The 21,970-nt window shown below is 45.4% G+C and overlaps 1 protein-coding gene across 4 annotated transcripts in view; it reads left to right on the top strand.

The window, feature by feature from the left end:
• adamtsl3 (ADAMTS-like 3) overlaps nucleotides 1–21,970 on the top strand; it is a 226,175-nt gene that overhangs the window by 176,926 nt on the left and 27,279 nt on the right. For all 4 annotated transcript variants that reach the window (XM_080300885.1, XM_080300882.1, XM_080300884.1 and 1 more), the window contains 6 exons: nucleotides 219–303; nucleotides 5,524–5,807; nucleotides 5,887–6,016; nucleotides 15,934–16,144; nucleotides 16,233–16,412; nucleotides 19,599–19,752. In XM_080300885.1, coding sequence (XP_080157011.1) covers nucleotides 219–303; nucleotides 5,524–5,807; nucleotides 5,887–6,016; nucleotides 15,934–16,144; nucleotides 16,233–16,412; nucleotides 19,599–19,752 — 1,044 coding nt within the window. The remainder of the gene's footprint in view (nucleotides 1–218; nucleotides 304–5,523; nucleotides 5,808–5,886; nucleotides 6,017–15,933; nucleotides 16,145–16,232; nucleotides 16,413–19,598; nucleotides 19,753–21,970) is intronic.

The raw sequence follows: 21,970 nt of genomic DNA, 5'->3' as shown, positions 1-21,970 counted from the left end.
TGTCAGTAGATGTCCTTTAATGTGAGACTGAGTCTGACGGACTTGTTGCTGTGATAATGGAAAACGTTTTTTTTTTAAAGTACCACAGTAGCAAAAATATTTCCAGTGCTGAACTTTTTATTCCTAAGAAACAAAATTCTGAGCTGCGGCCGAGCTCGGAGCAGCTGATGGTGAACGGCTGTGTCAGACGTCTTTCTAACTTTTTGTCTCTCTGTCAGAGTCCCTGCCGGTGGAGGCGAAGCTTCCCTGGTCGAAACAAGCCCACGAGCTGGAGGAGCACTACACCGCTACAGAAAACCCCACGTGAGTGCAGACACACATTCTGACAGTCGCTCAGATGCGTTTGAAGACAGAAGCAAACATCCTGTGAGCTCAGGATGCGACACTGTCAGAGTTATCGTCTGCTCTCCAACACACTTCAGTGCTTTTTAATAAACAGCTTGTCTTCTTTTCATAAATACGAATCATCCCCTCATTAACTCTGCTGTTATCAGCTGCTTTCACAACGCATCTTGACTTTACAACACACACACACACACACACACACACACACACACACACACACCTGATCCATTCAAAGGTGGCTCCATTCATTCAGTCCTTAGTTACTACAGCACATCATAGCAGTGTGTTAGAGAAAGCTCTGCACAGATGTGCTGCATGGTGACAGATGTGTTCTAGTTTATCACTGCACACATTTGTGTGTATTTCAGTTCTATTTATATAACAGCAAATATAACAGTGAGGAATCAGAAGCATTTAAGAATCACGATAACAATCTGGTCAAAAACATTGTTGATCTTTATAGTTCGCTTGATTAGCACTGCTGCACGAGCACAGCAAGAAGGCCCTGAGCTCGATCCCACCACCTGGGCAGAGCCTCTCTGTGTATGCTGGGCTCACACTCTGTGATTTTTGGCTCATTTTGAGCCGATTTTTCAGTCGTGCGACCGTTTTGGGGATCGGCCCAAGTTTCGCCTTCATCGTGTGTCGTGCATCGTGTAGTATACGTGGGATAACGAGAAGCGATTAACACCTCACGACCAGCTCCCGATCATCAATCGTTCGGTCGTAAGAAAATCAAACCTGTTTGAAATCCTGGCGGCCGTCGTGAGGGCGTCACCGCAGCCTCGCACACTGCGCACGCACAAACACAGAAATGAAAGTGAAAAGACGGAGCAGCACGGCGGCGTGTGATCTGGACACAAGCGATGGAGGCACAACTTGTAGGACTTTGGCTCATCCGAGCCTTTTCGATGTGGCCTCACAAAATTATCACGACCACAACAACCGTGAAAATAGTTGGATCTACACTGCTGCTCAACCACAGCTGATCAATGTTTTTCATTAGCAATTTAGCAAAGTTGATGGTGGTGGTGTGTCTGTGTGAGTGAGAGACAGAGAGAGAGAGCGACAGATTTTCTGTTATAAGCTTCATGTTATGGACGCACAGTGTGAGCACTCAGGTCGCATCAGAGCATCGTGACCTACGAACTTTTAACCCCTGCGAGTCAATCGTGCAGTTTGAGCAGAAGCTCAGTTAACAGCATTTGTTAATAAATTTTCCTTGAACTCATCCAAGCCGTCTTAGTTTGGGTGATTCAGGAGGAAGTCGTGTTTGGAGAACTCTTCTCCTCAAATAATCCTCACGCAGGCCTGAGGTTGGTTATAAGTTATTGTTCTCCTGGATTAAGTTGGTGGCTGTGTAACCGGTGTGTTCCTGGTTGTGTCTGACGATGAAAGCTAAAAAGAAAGAAAGACCTCCAACTTGCTCGCTCCAGCTCCTACAACCCAATGCAACCAACTTCCAAGCTAGCAGGAATTATCTGTTCATGCTAGCATTGACTGTGCCTATAACACATATGCAGCACATTTAGAGCAGCTAGCAAAGACAGACACCATGATGACAATAATGGAACTAAAAACACGCGATCGGGAACATCAGGGTGGCTAAATATACAGTATATGTGTTTTTTTACAGGGTTGGAAGAGACGGTTTGGGTACTAGAACACATGTAATTATAACAATATGTAATTTATGACCCGTTACAGCTGCTGGACAGAGAAGACATCAGAAGGTTGTGTAGAGACCTCCTGTCTCCTCCAGGACAGCAGCTGCGTCTCAGTACTCAGCCTCCGACGTCCTGTGACTGAAAACGGGACGTATTAGTTTGTTGATACTCGTCCATAGAGAATCATGGCTTTCATCATGCTGCATGTGCACATTAAACCAAATCCAGGTCAGTTAACCTCCTGTAGACCCTGGAGCCCTGCACCAAAAACGTCACGCTCACACATGACATGAGGTGGCTGACTTGGTTGGTGGGTTACTGCTAGTCCTACATTAGGTTATGCTAGCTAACCGGTGACAGAACAAAAGCTCAGAGTATGGTGTTGGGTAAAACGAGGATAAACTGTGCTCTTTCACTCGGTCTCTTCAGCAGTAAGTGTTCTTCATCATGTGTTAGCTGTACTGTTCGGGTTTGTGAAGCACTTGAAAAGTGAGGAGTGAGGAGACCACAGCCTGTTTCTCTGAGGTTTATTACCTCAGAAGTGTTCACTCACCCATCCAAATGATCGATTCAGGTGTTCCATCACATCCATGGACGCAGGTGTATGAAATCAAGCTCCTGGGCAAACCTGCAAACGTTTGTGAAGGAGCGGCTCGCTCTCAGGAGCTCAGTGAACTCCAGCGTGGTGCTGATGCCACCTGTGAAACTTCCTTACAAATGCACTTCTGGAAGAATGGTCAACCATTCCCATGAACACACTGCGAAATGTTGTGGAAAGCATTCCCAGAAGAGCCGAGGCTGTTACAGCTGCAAAGTATTTTTAGACTTTTTGTCCTGACAGTGTGAATTTAGCAGAAGAGTTTGTGTCTGTCATTACAGCAGATGGGGAGCGCCTGATCGGGGGTCTCCATACTCTCATGCTGTTGTAGATGAGAGTTCAGCTTTTATACTGAGGAGCACGTTTGTTTCATTAAGTAAAACTTGAACCCAGAACTCTTGAAACACCGTGTAAGAGCTTCACGTCGCTCTGACACAGTCTACGCTTCTTTTTCAGGTAGCACAAACCCTTTGCAGGTATATCATCCTACACACACACACACACACACACACACACACACACACACCAGGGCTGTGTGAATCTGTCCGGGTGTGTTTCCTCTCCCACCGCGGCTGATGATAAGCATGTGATTATCGCCTGCTGCTCAGGGTCTGGTCAGTCTGATAGCCTCCCTGGGATCCATCAGCTTTCTGAGCTCACACACACCTCAAACACTTGGCAGACACACATTTGCTCATCAAAGACTTTGCAAACACGCTCTTGAAACACCTCCCGTGCACGCGCCCTCAGCGGGCGCCAACAAATCGTCTTCGCACGCAGCCAAGCTAATCTTATCTGAGCCACGTTAATTTGGTGAGCATGTGAGGCTCATACTGGAAACGAGGTAATTACACCGCGTGCTGCAAAAAGCATATTAAAGGGGAGAAACACGTACTGTTAACACCGACTGCGATGCTCATCGGGTCTCTTTGCATTTATCCATTCCACCTGAGCACAGCACAGCCGACAGCAGCATAGATATAAACATGACCACACCCTTGCATTATTAGGGGCGTGGCCTCTGTGACTGACAGGTGGATGGTGACACAGGCTTCACCTGAGCTGCACATCTGGACTATGTTTGTGCTGTTGGAGCCTTTTTGGGATCATTATATGGCTGCTGTGAGGTTAGCCGCACTAACAGATTGTCCAGGAAGTCTGAGCTCCAGCTTGGGTGAAATAGCAGGACTGTGTCTGTGGATGCAGCTTCATAAGCTAGTTAGCATTAGCATTACAGATAATGAACTCCCAGACCTGTAAATCATTTGTGGGACGCACCACAGACGCCAGAGGATTACCCAGAAGTCCTGCAGTCACGCCTCGGTGCGGTGGATCTGTTCATGCAGACGAGGCGTCTTTAATGTTGTGGCTGATCGTGTACATATACCGTGGTTTTATCAATCCAGCCTGATCGCAGCTATATTCTGCATTTTTCCCTCCTTATTTCTGCACGTTTCCGTCTCACCTGTCAGACGGTGACTGAGCTCTAACCTACCTCCCAGTCACAGAACTCTGTCTAAATATATGCCACCTCCCCTCCAGGGAGCTGAGAGTCTGGCCTCCAGGGAACGTATCTCTCTGCTTATTTGTCTTAACAAGCTCACGGTCGCACATTTCCTGCTGTGCATCTGTCAGTCAGCAGCTCCAGTTATTATTCTTCGCTTTACTGCCAGGCAGCAGTGGCGTTGGCTGTTTCCTCAGCACGACGGTGTGTTTGTCCATCATATTATCTGCTGCACATAGACAGAGTTGTGTGTGCCGGTTTTACGCGTTCACTTGATTCCATAAATGACTGTAGAGTGAAAAAAGGGGAATCACTTCAAATGCTTTATTTTTCCTGCAAATGATTTTCAAACTCAGGCTTCGCTCTGGGATCTGTGAATATCGTTCACTTCGACAGGCGTTATTGATGAATCTTTGGAGGTTGGACAATGTGAAATTCAAAAAAGAAACTCAACACGATATTCATGGATTCGATATGGAAGCTACGATACAACAACCTTCATATCACAGCTGAGTCACAGTTATAGAAACGTAAAACTTAATGTTGAATTTATCAGAAACATTTCCTCTCTGGAATTTTCCATTTCTTTATTGGCCCAAAGTTCCCGCCCAGCAACAAGCTCCCTTTACTGCTGCTTTTCCTCAAAGTACCTCAAACCTGCATTATCTGTAGTGACCAGCAGGGGGCGCCCCCTCTGGAAAACAGCATGTCAACCACATGTTGTTAGCCAGTGAGTGAGCGGCGTCCTCGCTCATCACGTCCAGTTTGCTGGCAACGATGTAAATGCTCCGCCTGAGGCTCCACTCACCAGTGGGCGATGTCACGGTGATGTCACGGCCTACAGTCGAGAGGCTCAAGCGAATGATCTCACCATACAACACGCAATGACACAGAAACAACACGTACATGTTGTCGTGTAGGAATGGTGAAAACACACGTTTATATTAGAAATATGTATAAATACGCAGACAAAACAATCCTGAAAAACTGAATCTGTGGACGTCTGGCAAATCAGTTATTCAGGTTTTAAAGGTGGGTTTAGAGTGGGTGTGCTAATTTAATTTATCTTCTATTTTTGCTTAAAAATGTTGAGAGTGACCAGAAATATCAGGATGATGAGCACACAGATTAACACACATATGTAAGCATGATTATAGCAGTCACACATGTAAGTGGTCACCCAGCAAAGGTCCATTCAAGCCAAAGACGTTTAGCTTTAGTTAACTGTGATGTCTTTGGTGCAAATAAAATATTCATCACACTCTAAAAATGTTAAATGAATAAATTGCAGATGCAAGCTAAGCTCGTAACAAAAAAAAGGTTGGAAATGAGCTTTGCAGACATTGAAGTGACCACGTGACGTCACCACTGAAGGACTTATTGGAGACTTTTGCTCTCGTCCTGTGCAGATTCATACCCGGGCCCTGGTCCCCCTGCAGCACCACCTGCGGCCCTGGCAGGCAAACTCGGGAGGTGAAATGTCAGGTGCTGCTCACTTTCACCAAGACAGAGGTGGACCTTCCAGAGGAGGAGTGTGGCGGGGACAGGCCCCAGCTGGAGAGGCCCTGCAACCACGGGCCGTGTACCAGAGCCACCGCAGTCCGAGACCACGGTGCTCCTTTGTTCCATGCTGACGACCTGCACAGCTGGGACTTCAGAGGCTTCACTGCCTGCTCGGCCACGTGTGCTGCCGGTGAGGTTTGCCGATCGGATGCTCGCAGCTGAAATGCTGATGCTTCTTCTAAACATTTTTCTGTATTTCCTCTGCCCAGGCAAGCAGACAGCAGTGGTGAGGTGTGTGAACAGGAAGCAAGATGAGGAGGTGGACGACGCTCTGTGCGATCCATCCAGCAGGCCGTCGGTAATGATCCGCATCTGTAACCCTGAGCCGTGCCCCCCAAGGTAAGAGACCGCAAGGTCACCGAAGACACGGAGAAAGCTCACAGTCTGCATGAGCAGAATACAGCGATGGGGCTGAAAGCTGAAGCATTTGTGCATCACAAGCATGAATATTAGTGCTTCTTCAGTCAAGGAAGAAGGGCGGGGTTGCTTTTTAATAGCTGTACTAGCAGCTACAGCTGCCTGTGTCAGGCCACGCCCCTAATAATGCAAACATTAAGCCTTAATACAAAACAGTTGTGTTACAAAAACATTCTCCCCCCTGTACAGGTGTCATGAAGGGGGAAACTGTCTATAGACAGGGCTGCACATAAGTGCTCTGCAGGTGCACATTCGCTGTTAAAATAAAAGACGCGCACCAGATAAGACGTTGCAACGCGCGTTTGCGTACATAAGATTTTCTGGAGGAGGACAGACATTTGTTTAGAACTTTTAAAGATGTCGAATGTGCACCTGCAGACCACTTATGTGCAGCCCTGTGTACAGAGACCAAACTATGTGCATCAGGCTGTAAACAGCCTCTGCTGGACATTAGTGGAACTGCAGCTTTGGGGGATTTCCGTGTGTTTGCTTCATCTGTCAGCTCTGCTCTGCATACGTGGGTAAAGGTTCAGCAGTGATGGCAGTTTATGCAGGATACTCTGTCCCTTATAAAAAGTATCTTCAGGAAAATAGCAAGAAAACCTTTTTTTTCACAGATGTCATCATGTGAACAGCAAGTGTTGCTCACATCAAAACCATAAGATGCAGTTCTGTCTTTAAGCTCTCGAGCTGCTAGATGTCGACGTTTGATTGAGATGAATAATCAGAGAAGCCAGTGTCTCTTCACCAGCAGACGCTCTCGAGCAGAAATAACCACAGCCTTGGCCTCTGCGACGCGTTGGAGTGTTTACAGCTGAATTTTCTGTCCTCTGTAATTTGTGCGCTTGGCTGCCGGTCAGCCTTTGAGCAGAATATCCAATGCAGGCTCACATCACCTGCTGGGCTCCTATTGGCTCACAGAGAAGAGTTTCTGGAAAACCTTTCTGATTTCAATTTTATGACTTCCACAAACAGCGTGTGCATTATTGAAGGCACGCGCTTTCCAACAACCAAAGACAGATTTGACTCTGCAGTAAAGAGCCTGGTCACAGACATCAGTACGATTAGACACACACACACCATACACACTGATCGGTGTTAGTTAAATCATTACTGTACATGTGAAGGGTGTGTGTTCATGTGTGAGGGTGGGCGGTTCCTTCGGCTCCGTCTTTAACAGGGTCACGAATGAGCCTCCACTAACAGTTTACAGTCATATTTCTCCACACTGACCTCTGACTTCATATAAAATGCAGCGACTTCAGTGTTTTATCCTGTTTCATTCAAATACAAATTCACGGGAAACTTGTGGTTTGTTGCATTCTGCCTCGAAATATCACAGTGACGAGTTTTGTTGTTCCGATCAGTTAATTCTGGTATGATGTTGAAAGAAGCTCCAAAAACGAAGGCGGAGCAACAAAAATGAAGCTTTTATTGAGCTGATAAAGTCCGGAGGCTGGTTCAGTCAAAGCTGGGATCCAGGGAACGTCTCCAGAAAGCTGCTTTAACAAACTCCCACTGCATCAGCTCCCAGTTCAGGGACAGGAACGACGGGAAACTCATCCAGTCGACTTTGTGTGTCTGTGCATGAAAGTGTGCCATCATCAGTGGAGCTGCGCTACGAGGATTCACCATGGCGACGGGTACATAAACAGCAGAGCCTCCGTTAGGCAAAACGTGACCGTGTTTCAGTGAAGATACGTTAACTCCACCAGTTATCCAACCTGAACAGATGATGATGCTGGATTCCTGCCACAGACTTATTACAGTCATGTTTACACAGGCGACAGGATCTGAACATTAAAATGTAGATCAAACAGATAAGACGCCACGCCCTCCTCATAGACCTCTGGCTTTAAAGTCATTTTCAGAGCCTGTGATGATGATGGAAACGATGTCTCAGGTCAAACAGCTCAAATGCCTACTGTACACTTAAAACCCAGTGTAAGGCTGTCACAACACATTCAGGTGATCTGTCAGCTGGATCCAAACCCACCTCCAGTCACCTGCAGCCTCTGTGACCTGTACCAGGATGGATCCGTCGGTGCGACTGATCAGCTTCACACAGATGTGTTGAAACGAACGAGGGCGAGTTTTTAACTCCACGTGCTTCATGGAAAACGTTCCAAAGCATGAAACTTGGTACAAATTTGTGTATTTGTGCGTTCCAACATATGGCTCTATTTTTTTTGCTGCGCCTTAATGAGATGTGAAAGCAGAGAGGGTGGAACGCTGATGTCAGCAGTCTAGACTGACGGAGGAGATAAGGCTGTGCCAGCCCGTCTCTGAATCACCACCGCAACCCTGTGGACGAGGCGCCGGGCGCTCTGCGTACGGTCTGATTTCAGAAGAACAGAGAGTGAGATGATGCTCGCTTATTTTGAAACCGAAGCTCGTTCTTGTTTTAAGCTCAGTAGAGGAAAGCTCAGATGAAGATGTGGATTAGAGCCGGGAGTGCAGCGAGAGTTTGCGGGCCGATGTAATCGCCCTGTTTACTGAATAAACACAATAAGACGGCCGGGCTGCGGTGAAGCGTCCGGGAACACCGGCAGGCTGCTGAGCACCGAGGGACGCTCCTGCTGATGTCAGAGCAACACACACTAAACAAAAAACATATAATTATATAACACAGTGTGTTGGCACACACACATGCTGCATCAACCCAAAGACACGTCAGTTATTTACTGTTGAATATTAAACACACACAGTCGCGCTTTACTGTAAATTCCCACAGAGCATCGAACATGTGACGCAGGAGCCAGAGCTGCCTCAGCATCCGTCGACAGTCACGATGGATGTTTGCAGGTCTTTGTTCTCATATTCCTGAGAATCTATTGAAGCATCATAACCGGCTGAGGGAGGCTCAGCCTCTACATCAGCGGCCCCCGACCTTTCTGCGCCACCGACCGGTTTAATGTCACAGACCGGCCTTTAAGGTGCTGCAGATAAATACAACAAGATAAAAGGATACGACCAAGACAAAAACTGTGGATTCGCCTTTATAATAAACAAAAATTTACTGTGTAATTGTGTAACTTTATGAGCAGCTTCCTCTTGAAATAAACTCATTGAACGTAATCCTCATTCAGTGTTGTTCAGAAGAAAAGGAAATCATTGATATTGTTGGGAAATCACAAACAAACAGGTCTACAGACTTTGATGACATTGATATGGAAATCGTTAAGAAAGTTATCAATGGCATCTCCAAACCTTTAACATACATTTGCAATTTGTCTCTACAAACTGCTGCAGTCCCAACACAAATGAAAACAGCTAAAGTAATACCACAGTTTAAAAGGGAGATAGACACAAATTCACTTTCACAATTTTCAAAAATACTGGAAAAAGTTTTCATTAATAGACTTGACAAATTTATAGATAAACACAAAATAATAATGGACAGTCGGTGTGGTTTCAGACCAAACAGATCACCATCCATGGCTTTAATGGAACTAATTGAAAATATCACCAATAACACAGATCAAAGACAGTTGGTGTTTTCATTGACCTAAAAAAAGCTTTTGACACAATCATGAACTATTACTTGATAAGCTGGAGTATTGTGACATTAGAGGAGTGGTGCTAGAGTGGGTCAGGAGTTATTTGAGAGACAGGCAACAATTTGTGAAGCCTGGCGATTATCAGAGTGCCTGGGGTCAGTGCTGGGACCAAAGCTGTTTATCCTCTACATCAATGATATATGTAAAACATCTGATATATTACAGGTTATTTTATTTGCAGATGATACAAATATTGTTTGTGCTGGAGAGAATTCACAGCAGCTTTTTTTGTCACACAAGAAATGATTAAACTGAAAACAAGGTTTGACAGAAACAAGTTTTCACTAAATTTGAATAAAACTACATTTATGTTGTTTGGAAACTGTAAAAAAGATGCTGGAGCGAAATTGTTGATAAATAATGTTGAAGTAAGTTTCTCATACAAAATTTCTGGGTGTGATAATAGACAACAAAATCTGCTGGAAACCTCACATGAAGCATATACAAGCTAAACATTTTTTGCCTTCCAAATCACTCCAGGTACTTTACTGTACACTTACACTGCCATATTTGGCATATTTACTGTGTGGAAATCTGGGAAATGCACACCAAACTTCACTTCAGCCATTATGAAAAAAGCAATCAGGATGATTACTGAAGCAGGATTTAGAGACCACACTAACATTACGTTTATGACGTTTATGGATCTTGTAAAGTATAAAACTGCAAAAATTATGTACAAAGCCAGATACAATATGTTACCAGGAAAAGAACAGAGGATGTTTTTGACAGAGAAGGGGACAATTAAACCTGAAGACTCGAACAAAGGTTAAAACCTTTTGTGTTGCCGTTTGAACAGTTTTTCTGTGGACCTACAGCAACGTTCAAGCATTAGTCAGCTCATAAAGATGTTTCGAAAACTGCTTTTGGAAGAATGTGAAACTGATAAAGTTGATGAGCCATTGTTTATGTAACTATGCTATCTATCACTATAGCTATGTTAATACTAGAGATGGACCGATCCGATATTACGTATCGGTATCGGTCCGATACTGACCTAAATTACTGGATCGGATATCGGAGAAAAATAAAAAATGTAATCTGATCCATTAAATATCACGAAAGCACCTCACAAAACTTGCAACACGCCGTAACTCACCTCAGAACGTTAGCACGTCGGAGCAGTATGCATCACGTGATAGAGCGGCTGTGGCATGCGGGACCTGTCGGTGGTCTGGATAGCATGTGGAGCTTCGCTAGCAACCCGGCATTTTATCTCCGACAAAGTTATCCCCGAGAGAAGTAAAGCAAGTGTGTAAGTCCATCTCTGAATGTTTGTAAAGCATTCCTGCGTTAAGCTTAACAAGCGATATATGGAGCGACTGCCTCTCTCTCTGCTGCTACTTCAATCATGAAACTGCTTAATGATCAGCTGATCGGCTTTTCTGTCGCGAGTCCGTGTCTCTAGTTTGCTTTTGGCCCACTTTGCACCAGAAAGAGGAAACCAGCGGCTGAACAACAGCAGCACGTTTAAGCTTGATCAGCTGTTGTTAGAATTTATTTATTATTACTTTCTACTCGAGGATCTTTTTCTACAGCTGACGCTGGTAACTGTGCAGGGGCGGATCTAGCAAAGTTTAGCCAGGGGGGCCGATAGGGCATGAACAGGGAAAAGGGGGCACAAAGACATACTTTTCTTTCTTATTCTCATTTAAAATGTCGAGCTTTTAATAAATAATTATCTGACACCCAAAGTTTTAATTTGATATAAAATGAATAGAAGTCAATTACTGTATATAGTAACTATTAAGTCTAATATATACCCTAGTAAGCTATAGTACTTTTTCCTTTGGGAAGGTACCATCTGTGCAGTCTGCAATTTTGTTGAAGAAAGATGTTGAATCTATTTAATATTTCTTGAAAAATAATTGATTTCTGTGCATTTTTTTCACACTGCATCAAATTAAGGTTGATTACGTCGATTAAGCATCATGAGGTGGAGCGTGAGGGGTGGTTCCCTATTTTTTATTTATTTATTTTTGTTGTTGCTGGGAGTTGGAACCCTATTAGTTAGGTTGCTTAATATTTACGCTAAGTACTCTTTAAAATACCAGAATAGGGAGGATGGTGTAGGTCTAAGTTTATTAGATTGATCAGTATTGCTGAACTATGAAATATTTTTTTTTGCATACAGGTATAACAGAATAGCTTTAGTGTAGTTGTTGTTTTAAACTTGAGTATGAACTTATACAAAATGCAGCAAGATATTTAAAAACCAGTTTTGTTGATTAAAAAACACTATATCGGATTCATATCGGTATCGGCAGATATCCAAATTTATGATATCGGTATCGGACATAAAAAAGTGGTATCGTGCCATCTCTAGTTATTACATGTCCTTCATTCTTGTTTGCCATGTGGGGTAAGTGATGACGGGAATCAGGGGTAACAATGAACAGTGGGATTCAATAGAACTAATACGTATGTTATACTTCTTCCTACTCCATTTCAGACTTAATCATTGTAATTTCATTTAGACTATTTTATTTTATGTATTTTCTATTTTTGTTTTGTCTGAGCACATACGTGTGTGTATTTACATACATATTCCTGTGTGTACATGTAAATGCATCCTCCTCTCTGCCCCTTAATGCTCTCTGGTCGCTATGGTAACGTGCAAATATTTCTTTCAAAATAAGACACACAGCTACAACACGGGAAAGACCCAGGGAAACCGAGTTAAGGATAAAAACCCTGAAAACCATAAATTTCACACCGAGCCTCAGCTCCCACGGCCCGGCCTTTGGCCCGGGGGTTAGGGACCGCTGCTCTACATCATCACACCAGCAGCACCAGGCTGACCAGAAGGTTCCCAGCTGAGCCTGCGCTGCACTGTTTTCAACAGCCTTACACATGGAGTAAGCAAAGTCCAGCTCTGCCAAAGTGCCATTAAGCACAGGAAATGATGAGCACACAGTGGCCTCACAGTATATCCTGTATATCCAGTGTCGTTAACAGCGGTTAGAAGCCTTCACATGTGTTTGTTGTAACATTAGTGAGAGGATGAAGCCAAAAACACATCTCAAACACACAAATCTGCTTCACATTGTTCTCAGTTTTACACTTTGATTACATATTCTGATTATGACCCGTGAGTGGGTGTGTGAGCTCTAAGTTTCCAGCACATTTCCAGGCACCGGATGGATGTTTGCCCGTCCAGTAGTCTTACAAACTGATTCACACGCAGTGATTTATCTCTCCCTCCTCCTCTAATGGACATTTACAGGAAGCAGCTGCAGAGTGCAGGCGCGCGCACACACACACACACACACACACACACACACACACACACACGATTTCAGAGGACGGTGCATCATAGATTCATTCGGAGACTTACCTTAACCTTAAAATATGTCTTCACATTAAAATGTGATGATTTATGTTTTGCTGACTTGCTTTTTCTGCTCATAACATGATTGTGTGAACAGATTTAGGTCCCTACAACATGAGTAATACCCCTCACTCCCGGGGTGTAGCCCGCTGCCTGAGTTTGGGAGTCCAGCAGCGAGAGCGCGGGGAGGTGGAGAACCTCCCCTATTCCCTCTTCTGCTGTGTCTATAACTCTCTCCCACTCAGCCTGTGCATGTGACTGCTATACATCATTCTCCTCAGCTGGGATTCGTGTCTCTCCCTGTGGTTTCTCTGACCTTGTGAACTGAAAGAACACCATAAAGACACCTGCGCTCTGTATGAGGTCGGTGTGTAGTTTGTGGTCCACCGCCGTCAGCAGTCAGGTCGGACATTTGGGAATAATCTTGTATCCCACACAGTGAGAGTGGATTATGCAGCCTTGTCCTTGTTGGGGTTTTTGTGCAGCAAATAACTGAGACCAGCAGCTCAAAACATTATCTGTGAAGTGAAAAATACTGTGATGAAAAAAATAAAGGAACGCTTTGAAAACATGTGAGACCTCAACGTGAAAACAATCATGCGGGATATCTATACTGATATGGACCTGGGAATGTGAATAATCAAAATACAGAGGGCTGAAAAAATGATGCAGCAGGCGAGTCACATTTGTTCATATTTCATTGCAGCAGCTCAAAATGATACTCAGTAGTTTTTAGGGCCCCGGGAGCTTGTGTATAAGCCTGATAATGTCAGGGCATGCTCCTAATGTGACAACAGATGGTGTCCTCCCAGATCTGGACCAGAGCACCACTGAGCTCCGGGTCTGAGGAAACATAACATCCCAGAGGTGTTGTGTTGGATTTAGGTCAGGTGGACGTGGGGGGAAGTTAATGGATCAGTTCCTTCATCCTCCAGGAAAGCAGCAGAGAGACAAATGAACACAAATGCCAATCAGGCTCCACAATGCTGGGCCCTCCCCTGGTTGGGCCCTCCCCTGGTTGGGCCCTCCCCTGGTTGGTCCCTCACCTGGTTGGTCCCTCACCTTGTTGATCCCTCCCCTGGCTGGGCTGTCCATCTGGCTTACTGACAACCCCTGACCAGTCGCTCACTCTTGGTGAGCTTCCTTTCCAAGCTGACAGTTCAGCTTGTCTAATGGTTTGGTGGTTTTGCACAGGACTTGGTCTCAGGCTGGTTGTCACGATGTGTTTAAGGAACTTTGCCGCTCGTAGTCTCTTAATAGCTGTTAGTCCCATGTTGAGGACAGGATGCCTGCGGCGGAGTGTACAACTTGGCTTCTCCCCAACTCAGGTGATGCTTGCTGACCGAAGCTGCTCCGATGGCCCACAGTGGGCATGTTGGTGACTCCACTTTCCCCACACGTGTAGATTTGGTGGTTGAGAAAAACTGAATCTTAGAAGTTACCTGATCACAGGAGCATGTCACACAGGTATCACTCTTTCTGAGCTCAGTACTGACGCTCGTGGGTAACTGGGATCTGGGTGTAAACCCGCTTCGGTTCCTCAGGGTTTCCCAATCGAGTCATCAGTGCAGTGACATGAGAGAAGCAAAGCAAAACTCAACACTAAACTAAATCTCTTCCTGCTGCGCCAAAGCACACAGAAGAGCTTGAAAAAGACACAAACTGATAAATCATCAGGTCAACCAAGCAAAAGCCCAGATGTTACTGAGCTCATTATCTCTACACAAAACAGTGTGACGACTTTTTTAAATGTGTTATTACAGTTATAGAAAATGCATACATTTACACTGCGTTCCACATCATTATGCATGCGACATTTCAGTTAGTTTTTGCTTGTGTTACTCTCACATCTTCTGAGATAACTGCTGTCAGCGTCAGATGGGGTTTTAATTAGTTTGTCAGGTCCTGTTAATTATAGAGAAACCTCCTTAAAGAGGTCGTTCAGCTTTATTAAGAGAATCACAGTTTTCGGGCAGCGTGTGGAGAGAGAGATCTGTCTGAAGTTAAAATGAGGCGAATAGTGCAATGTCTGGCAAGACACATGAAAAGCCGAGGTCATCAAACTGTGAATGGAGTTAGTCACGGCACAGATGAATAAAAGTCTTTTAAAGAAAGTTTCTGTGTGAGAAATTCAAGCAGATATATTCTGTTCATGTCTGGCTCAACATTTGGATTCATGGACTTTGCTTTGCATGATTCACAGTTCAAAGTAATCCTTCTTTATCTGATGCTGGCCTCAGTGCAGCCCCTCAGTTCATCCTCTGTCTGGTATAATTTGGTTTAGCTCCTCCCCCTTTATAGTCATCCTACCTTTATGCCAATTTTGTTTGGCTGCTCCTCACACACTAAAAATGAGGTGGGTGGGGCTTCAGTCCAAAGCCTCTGGCTCCTCCCACCTGAGCACTGACTGTCACGCCTCCCGCCACACAGTTGTGAGCCTGTGCATCAGTGCAACCACATGATTGGCTCATAGGTTTCTGGTCTGGCTGTTGATTGGCTCTTCAGCACCGTCCATGCAGTTAGAGATCTCCTTCTGACCGCACAGAGCAGATTTATGAGGAACAAGCTTGTTGTTCACCTGCAGCTTGCTGTATGCGTGCGGTGCATGCATCATAACACAACACATCTGTGAAGTTTTGTTTGAGTGCTCAGCTGATGCAACATCAGACATGTTTTACATAACCGACGCGCAGCACGGCTCTGCATCGTGATTAACGGCACCTAAAAATGATGCTGGACAGAGTGAGAGTGTTTCATCTCCCCCACATGAGATGCCAACATACCTGAAGCCTCGCGTCTCTTTATTTGCAGTACCTGAGTATTCTAGTGTGTTTGATCATACTTTTACAAGGTGACACAGAGGCGTCTTTTAATCCTTTGATTAACTCTGTTGCTTCAAGGATTGAGCTCGCCTCTTTCGCTGTCTGAAGCTCCGTCTCTCTCGCCAGGTGGGAGGTGACGGCGTGGACGGGCTGCTCTGCGTCCTGCGGTGTCGGCATACAGACCAGGAGCGTGTTTTGCATGCGTCTTTTGTCCGTCGACCAGCAAGATATTCAGACTATTTCAGAGGACGCGTGCACGGATTTCCGACCTGCCATCCTGCAGCCCTGCAACCAGGTGGACTGTCCTCCAGCCTGGGAGACCGAGGCCTGGCAGCAGGTACGGACTTTCTGAGCGTATGTGTACGGAGGGTGATTAATGCCCTGTCTTTCTACCTCCTCGCTCTTCTTCTGCTTCCTCCCTCCAGTGCTCCCAGACCTGTGGTGATGGTGTTCAGGTGCGGAAGGTGTACTGTAAGCAGCTCCTGTCCACGGGGGCCTACAGGTGGCTGGGGGACGACGCCTGCCAGGTAACCAAGCCCGCTACAAACAGAGGCTGTGGCAATATGGACTGTGTGCCCTACACAGCAGGAGGAGAATGGGGAAAGGTGAGCACACAGTGCAGAAATGTCATATTGTTTTTTCATATTGTGCAACGTCTGATTTAAGCTGCAGCTGGATTGTACTGCCAGTGTCTTTAATTAGAGTTAGATTAAACGGCTTCAGCAGCAATCAGAGTGCAGTAGATGGGCAGGAAGCGTGCTTAGAGGCAGGCCTGACCAACCAGAGGTCTGTGCAGGCGAGCAGGGTTAGGACTCACAAACCCAGCCTGGAGCTTGTTTTGGAGAGACAAGACCATTAAGCATGAAACCATCACATGTGGTCTTTGTCTTTTCTTCACGAGCACTGGTAAGAAACCCTTTGCTTGTTTGCTTGCAAACATTGATATAGTGATGTCATCCTAAAAAAGGAGCGTGAGCTTTTTCTCCGTACATGAAATTTGCACATCAGCGTTATATTCCTGCCTGTTTCCTGTGCTTGCTGTTAGAGAAAACCTACAGCTGCCTTCCTGTGTCTCAGTGATAGCAGGAAGTCGAGTAACTTGAAGCTGCTTGCCTCAGTATTTCAGTGATTCGGGTTAAAATTTGGTCGATACGTTTTGATTTTTTTTTTACAAATCAATTTTGGTGGTTGCCATGGTAACACATTCCTGCTGAAGAGCCAGGCTGGTTCAGGTTCAGCCCCTCAGGTAGATTTGTTTTGCAGTTAGAGAAGCAGGCAATCGTTCTGCAGACATCAAACTCAGACAGCGAGCGGAAAGAAAATAAACGGGAGGAAAGAACTTAAAGAACAAGAAAGGCAACAAATTATAAACACTAATACTATAAATACACCGATTCACATTAAAAATGAATAAATGGAACAGACATGTGAACAGTTTGCTATAGCTTAACCAGATGAACTATAACAGCTGGGACAAAACTGTTTCAGGCCAATAAAACACAGCTTCAAAGAAGTGCTGTCTGCCAAAAAAGTACAAATCTGAGTCCAGGAACAAATCAGTCACTTTTTCATGATTTCAGGTTTTGCCGTATCCTCCCACTTTATTTATGCTAACACACTGGCAGGTAGACTGGGCCACTGAAAACCATCTGATTGCAGATGTTTGAGGTAACTAGAGCCAGATGTGGGTGTGCTGAGCTCGATATGTACTGAAGGTCCTACACCAGTATACCTGACGCCCGCCTACTGGGGGGAAAACACACACCTGGTACCAACTTTCTAAAACTCATAATGTAACTTTATAACATGAACCATTTCTCACTGTGCAACAACCTAAAGTTATATAATGTTAACAGAGAAGGACCAACATTAGCCTTACACTCACAAACAGACCAGCTCTATTCTGCCAGCTCAACACTTACATCACCACGGACTGCCATTTGGCTTTTTCTACCTTTAAAACCCGGAGAGCAGCCAAATGGCTTTTAGCTAAGCTTTAGCTTCAGCCAAGTGGAAGCTAAATTGGCTAGTCATTCATATGTATATTAGGTTGTTAGCTGGGAATTCTGGAGGGAGGGGAGTGGGTGTGTGTGGATGAGGGGGTGGGGGAGCTGCTAAAAGCTGTGAACTTCCTTTTGTGTTTCATCTTGATGCATTCTCAATCATCCAGGGAAATAAATCTCCAAAAGTCACCAACTTGGAGTGTTTCAGTTTGCCATCTTAGGGAGAAATCAACACACATGGGTGTATGTCCTTTGTTGCTGAGATTTATTGATAAAAACAGTACAAAAAACCAACCATTTGTACACATATTTACAAATAATGATAAAAAGTGAGTGAGTACATTTCAACATTATACCAGTGGTCTGATTGATGCCACAATGGAGCAAATCGAGCAAAGACTGATAAGTTCGCTGCAATTTCCAGTGTGTGGGGATCATTGGTCACCAACTGCATCACGTGCTACAACCCTGGTCTACATATCACCGTTGATGAACAGCTTTTCCCATCAAAGACTCGGTGCTGTTTCCTGCAGTATATTGCAAGTAAACCTGACAAGTTTGGGATCAAGTTTTGGGTGGCTTGCGACCTAAAATCCAAGTACATTTGCAATGTCTTCCCATATCTTGGCAAGGCCCCCAATCGTCCCACTGGGGAGAGACTTTCTGAAAATGTAGTAATGAGGCTGATAGAACCATTCCTAGACAAGGGCAGAAATGTTACCACGGACAATTTTTTCACATCGCTTTCACTTGCGCAAAAACTTCTTAGACTGAAAACCACCATCCTCGGCACAGTCAACAGGATTCGCAGGGAAATTCCTCAATCCACTAGTGGATTGGCTAGTCATTCATATGTAAATGTGGTGGAGCTTGCAAGAGAGTTGGCTCACTCTCATGTAGCTGAGAAGAAGGCAAGAAAAGAACAGTTGCTTCGGACACAACCCTCCACACCTAGTCCTGGAAAAAGAGCCATGTGTCAGGTCAAACACAAATGCAAGAACAATCATGCCACTGTGCGATGTGTTCACTGCTACAGATACACATGTGGTAAATGCAGACTACAGATACCATGGCAGTGCCAGGATTGTGAGTGATTGCTGAAAATGTTGAAATGTACTCACTCACTTTTTATTATTATTTGTAAATATGTGTACAAATGGTTGGTTTTTTGTACTGTTTTTATCAATAAATCTCAGCAACAAAGGACATACACCCATGTGTGTTGATTTCTCCCTAAGATGGCAAACTGAAACACTCCAAGTTGGTGACTTTTGGAGATTTATTTCCCTGGATGATTGAGAATGCATCAAGATGAAACACAAAAGGAAGTTCACAGCTTTTAGCAGCTCCCCCACCCCCTCATCCACACACACCCACTCCCCTCCCTCCAGAATTCCCAGCTAACAACCTAATTTACATATGAATGACTAGCCAATTTAGCTTCCACTTGGCTGAAGCTAAAGCCTAGCTAAAAGCCTACCAGCCATTTGGCTGGTGGTGGGTTTTAAAGGTAGAAAGGTAGAAGCCTGGGACTCCTAGTGTCAATGGAATAAAATAATAGAATCTGAGTCTATTCTCTCTACAGGGCATATGTTACCACCTTCATTAAACTATCTATGGACAGTAATATAGGACAGTAATGTGCCGGGCATATCAAATATTCCAATGAATAAATTCCTTCTTCCCTCACTTTAACCACACCTGACAGGAGAATCAGCCAGTGTGACCCAGCCGGGGTCCTGCAGATCTGTCATGAACCTTTCTGCCGTGTCTAACGTTCCTCTGCAGTGCTCCGTGTCCTGCGGTTTGGGGATCCAGCGCCGGGAGCTGCTGTGCCTCCAGCTGACGGCGGCGGGCCGTCAGGTGACGGTGGCGAGGGAGCAGTGCTCGGGTTTACCGTCCCCGCCGCTCGTACGAACCTGCCGCATGATGGCCTGTCCCAGTAAGAGCACACAAACACGTCCGTCCTGTGGAAAAGACACTTTTCCTGTGACCATCTGTGCGGGACACTGGGTTTGATGCCTGATTTAATGCACATTTATTACACGCACACACTCGTGTTCAGGCTGTTTCACCTGCTTTGCCTTGGGCAAAGGCAGGTGACACGCCAGTTACATCAGTCACTTTAATTCACATAGACTGGTTATTAGACGGCGCTTTACTGCTCTAGATGAGCACTCAACAAACCTCATTCACCCATTCATACACAGAGTGCACGGAACCGCTCTTTTGGCGGTCTCCTTTGGGTGGCGCTGTCACTTGGTGTTCGCTCTCTCTGCGTATCACTTCCTGTTCCTGTTCCAACACAGTGTTTTTGTGTAGCCAGTTTAATTAAAAACTTACAGATAACTTCTTATTTCATAGTCTAATCTTCAGGTGCTTCATCCGAAGCCCACTCTGTGTGTTCACTCACTAATTTACAGTGACAGGGTTCGGCTAGCGTAGCTTAGCTTAGCTTAGCGTAGCTTAGCTTAGCCGGCTCGCTAGCAGCATGGCCTTTTCACCTGTCCCTCCTGCTCATTGTGTCAGGTGTGTAGTTACTCCTCCACCTCCTTTAGCAGTAATGATACTTGTTATAAATGTAGTCTATTTGCAGCTCTAGAGGCCAGCATCACTGAATGGGAGACTCGGATTCACACCACTGAAAAACCCTTAGCTAGCCAGGCCCCTGTAGCCGGTGGTAGCGTAGGCCCCGCTAGCTGTCCCCCGGCAGACTGACCTGAGCAGCTGGGTAACAGGATGGCTGGGTGACGGTAGTCTTAAACAGAAGCCTCAGGTACACCAGCAACCTGTTCATGTGTCTGACTTTCACAGAAGGAGTTTGTGTCTAAGTGTGTAAGTGCTTTCTGTGTAACACTCAGTGAACGCATCGGGAGCAACTCTGGGCTCAGTGTCTTGCTCAAGGACACTTTGGTATCTGACCAGAGTCAGGGATTGAACCGCCATCCATCTGATCAGTAGATGTGTTTTTCTTTGCTTCTTGCCGTGATTTCTGCCACGTCAAAATATCTCCAGTATCCACAGATGATGCTGAATTTTACCCCCCTCTACGTACAGGGCCTAAAACTCTGAAAGCATGCTGATATCTCAGTACGAAGGTTAGATTTGTCAGTGCTTCCTTTAATATAAATCAGCTGATTGTGACGGGTCAGGTGGAATATGTTTTTCATGGATGAGGACCGGGGCGGCAGTGGGTAGCTCGAGGTCCTGGGTTTGAATCCACCATCTGCCCAGAGGCTTTCTGCGTGGTGTTTGCGTGTCGTCCTCGTGTGTGCATCAGAGCCAAACAGGTCAACTGGTGATGTGAGAACCTGATGTGACAGAAAAGGGTGGATGGATGTTGTTTATTGCGATATAAACTCTCTGTGAGGAGGACTGTCGCTGGGACATGGCAGATTACAGCTTGGTGAAACAGTCTCACCCTCGGGCCTCTGAGCAGTGTTTACAGCAGTGTATCAGGCCATCGTGTTTACTCTCTGAATGCTTGAAGGGAACTCGGACTGGCCAATCTTCACGCTAACACAGCGTGCTGTGCTTTGCCATATGCGTGCACGTATGCTGTGTGGGAAGCCTATGTGAAAATCACGCATCGGGTTCAGCAGCTGCTCAGTGAGTGCCGATGACTTCACGTGATGACTGCGGCCAAGCTGCAGGAGACGCCGCTCGCTGACGTCTGTGTGAAATAAACGCCTCGGTGTTGGTCCAACATCAGAGTCACCGTTTGATCTGTTTTTCTAATCCTCCGCGACTCGACTCGCCTGCACGCTGCACAACACGTGACTTAATGCCTCGCAAATGTCGCAGTGAGTCCTGAGAGTCCACGTGTGTTTCAGGAAATGTTTTTTCCAGCTGCCGCCTCGGATATTACCGCCTAATCAGAACGAAGGCCGAGGCCGGGTCAGTGGAAGAGTCCCGGTGTCTTCAGAGCAAACAGATGCTCGAGGTGACTCGATATAAACATGATGTCATGTATGAAATGTTTAAGGAGTTCTGAGAATCAGCTCATATAAATAAACCTTACCTGATTCAAACATGGCCGTCCTCCTTTTAGAGATCATCTTCTCAGGTGTGCACGGACAGCTTCTGCTCTTTTCAGATCTCTCTTCTTCGCCGTTGTGTCCTGGATCTGCTCAGGCGTGAACAAAGCTGAAGTGAATGAA

The sequence above is a fragment of the Astatotilapia calliptera genome, chromosome 1 (genome assembly GCF_964374335.1).
Source record: "Astatotilapia calliptera chromosome 1, fAstCal68.1, whole genome shotgun sequence".
NCBI classification, from domain to species: Eukaryota; Metazoa; Chordata; class Actinopteri; order Cichliformes; family Cichlidae; genus Astatotilapia; species Astatotilapia calliptera.
Note: the sequence above shows the minus strand (reverse complement) of the source record. Positions and strands in the feature narration are given on the sequence as shown.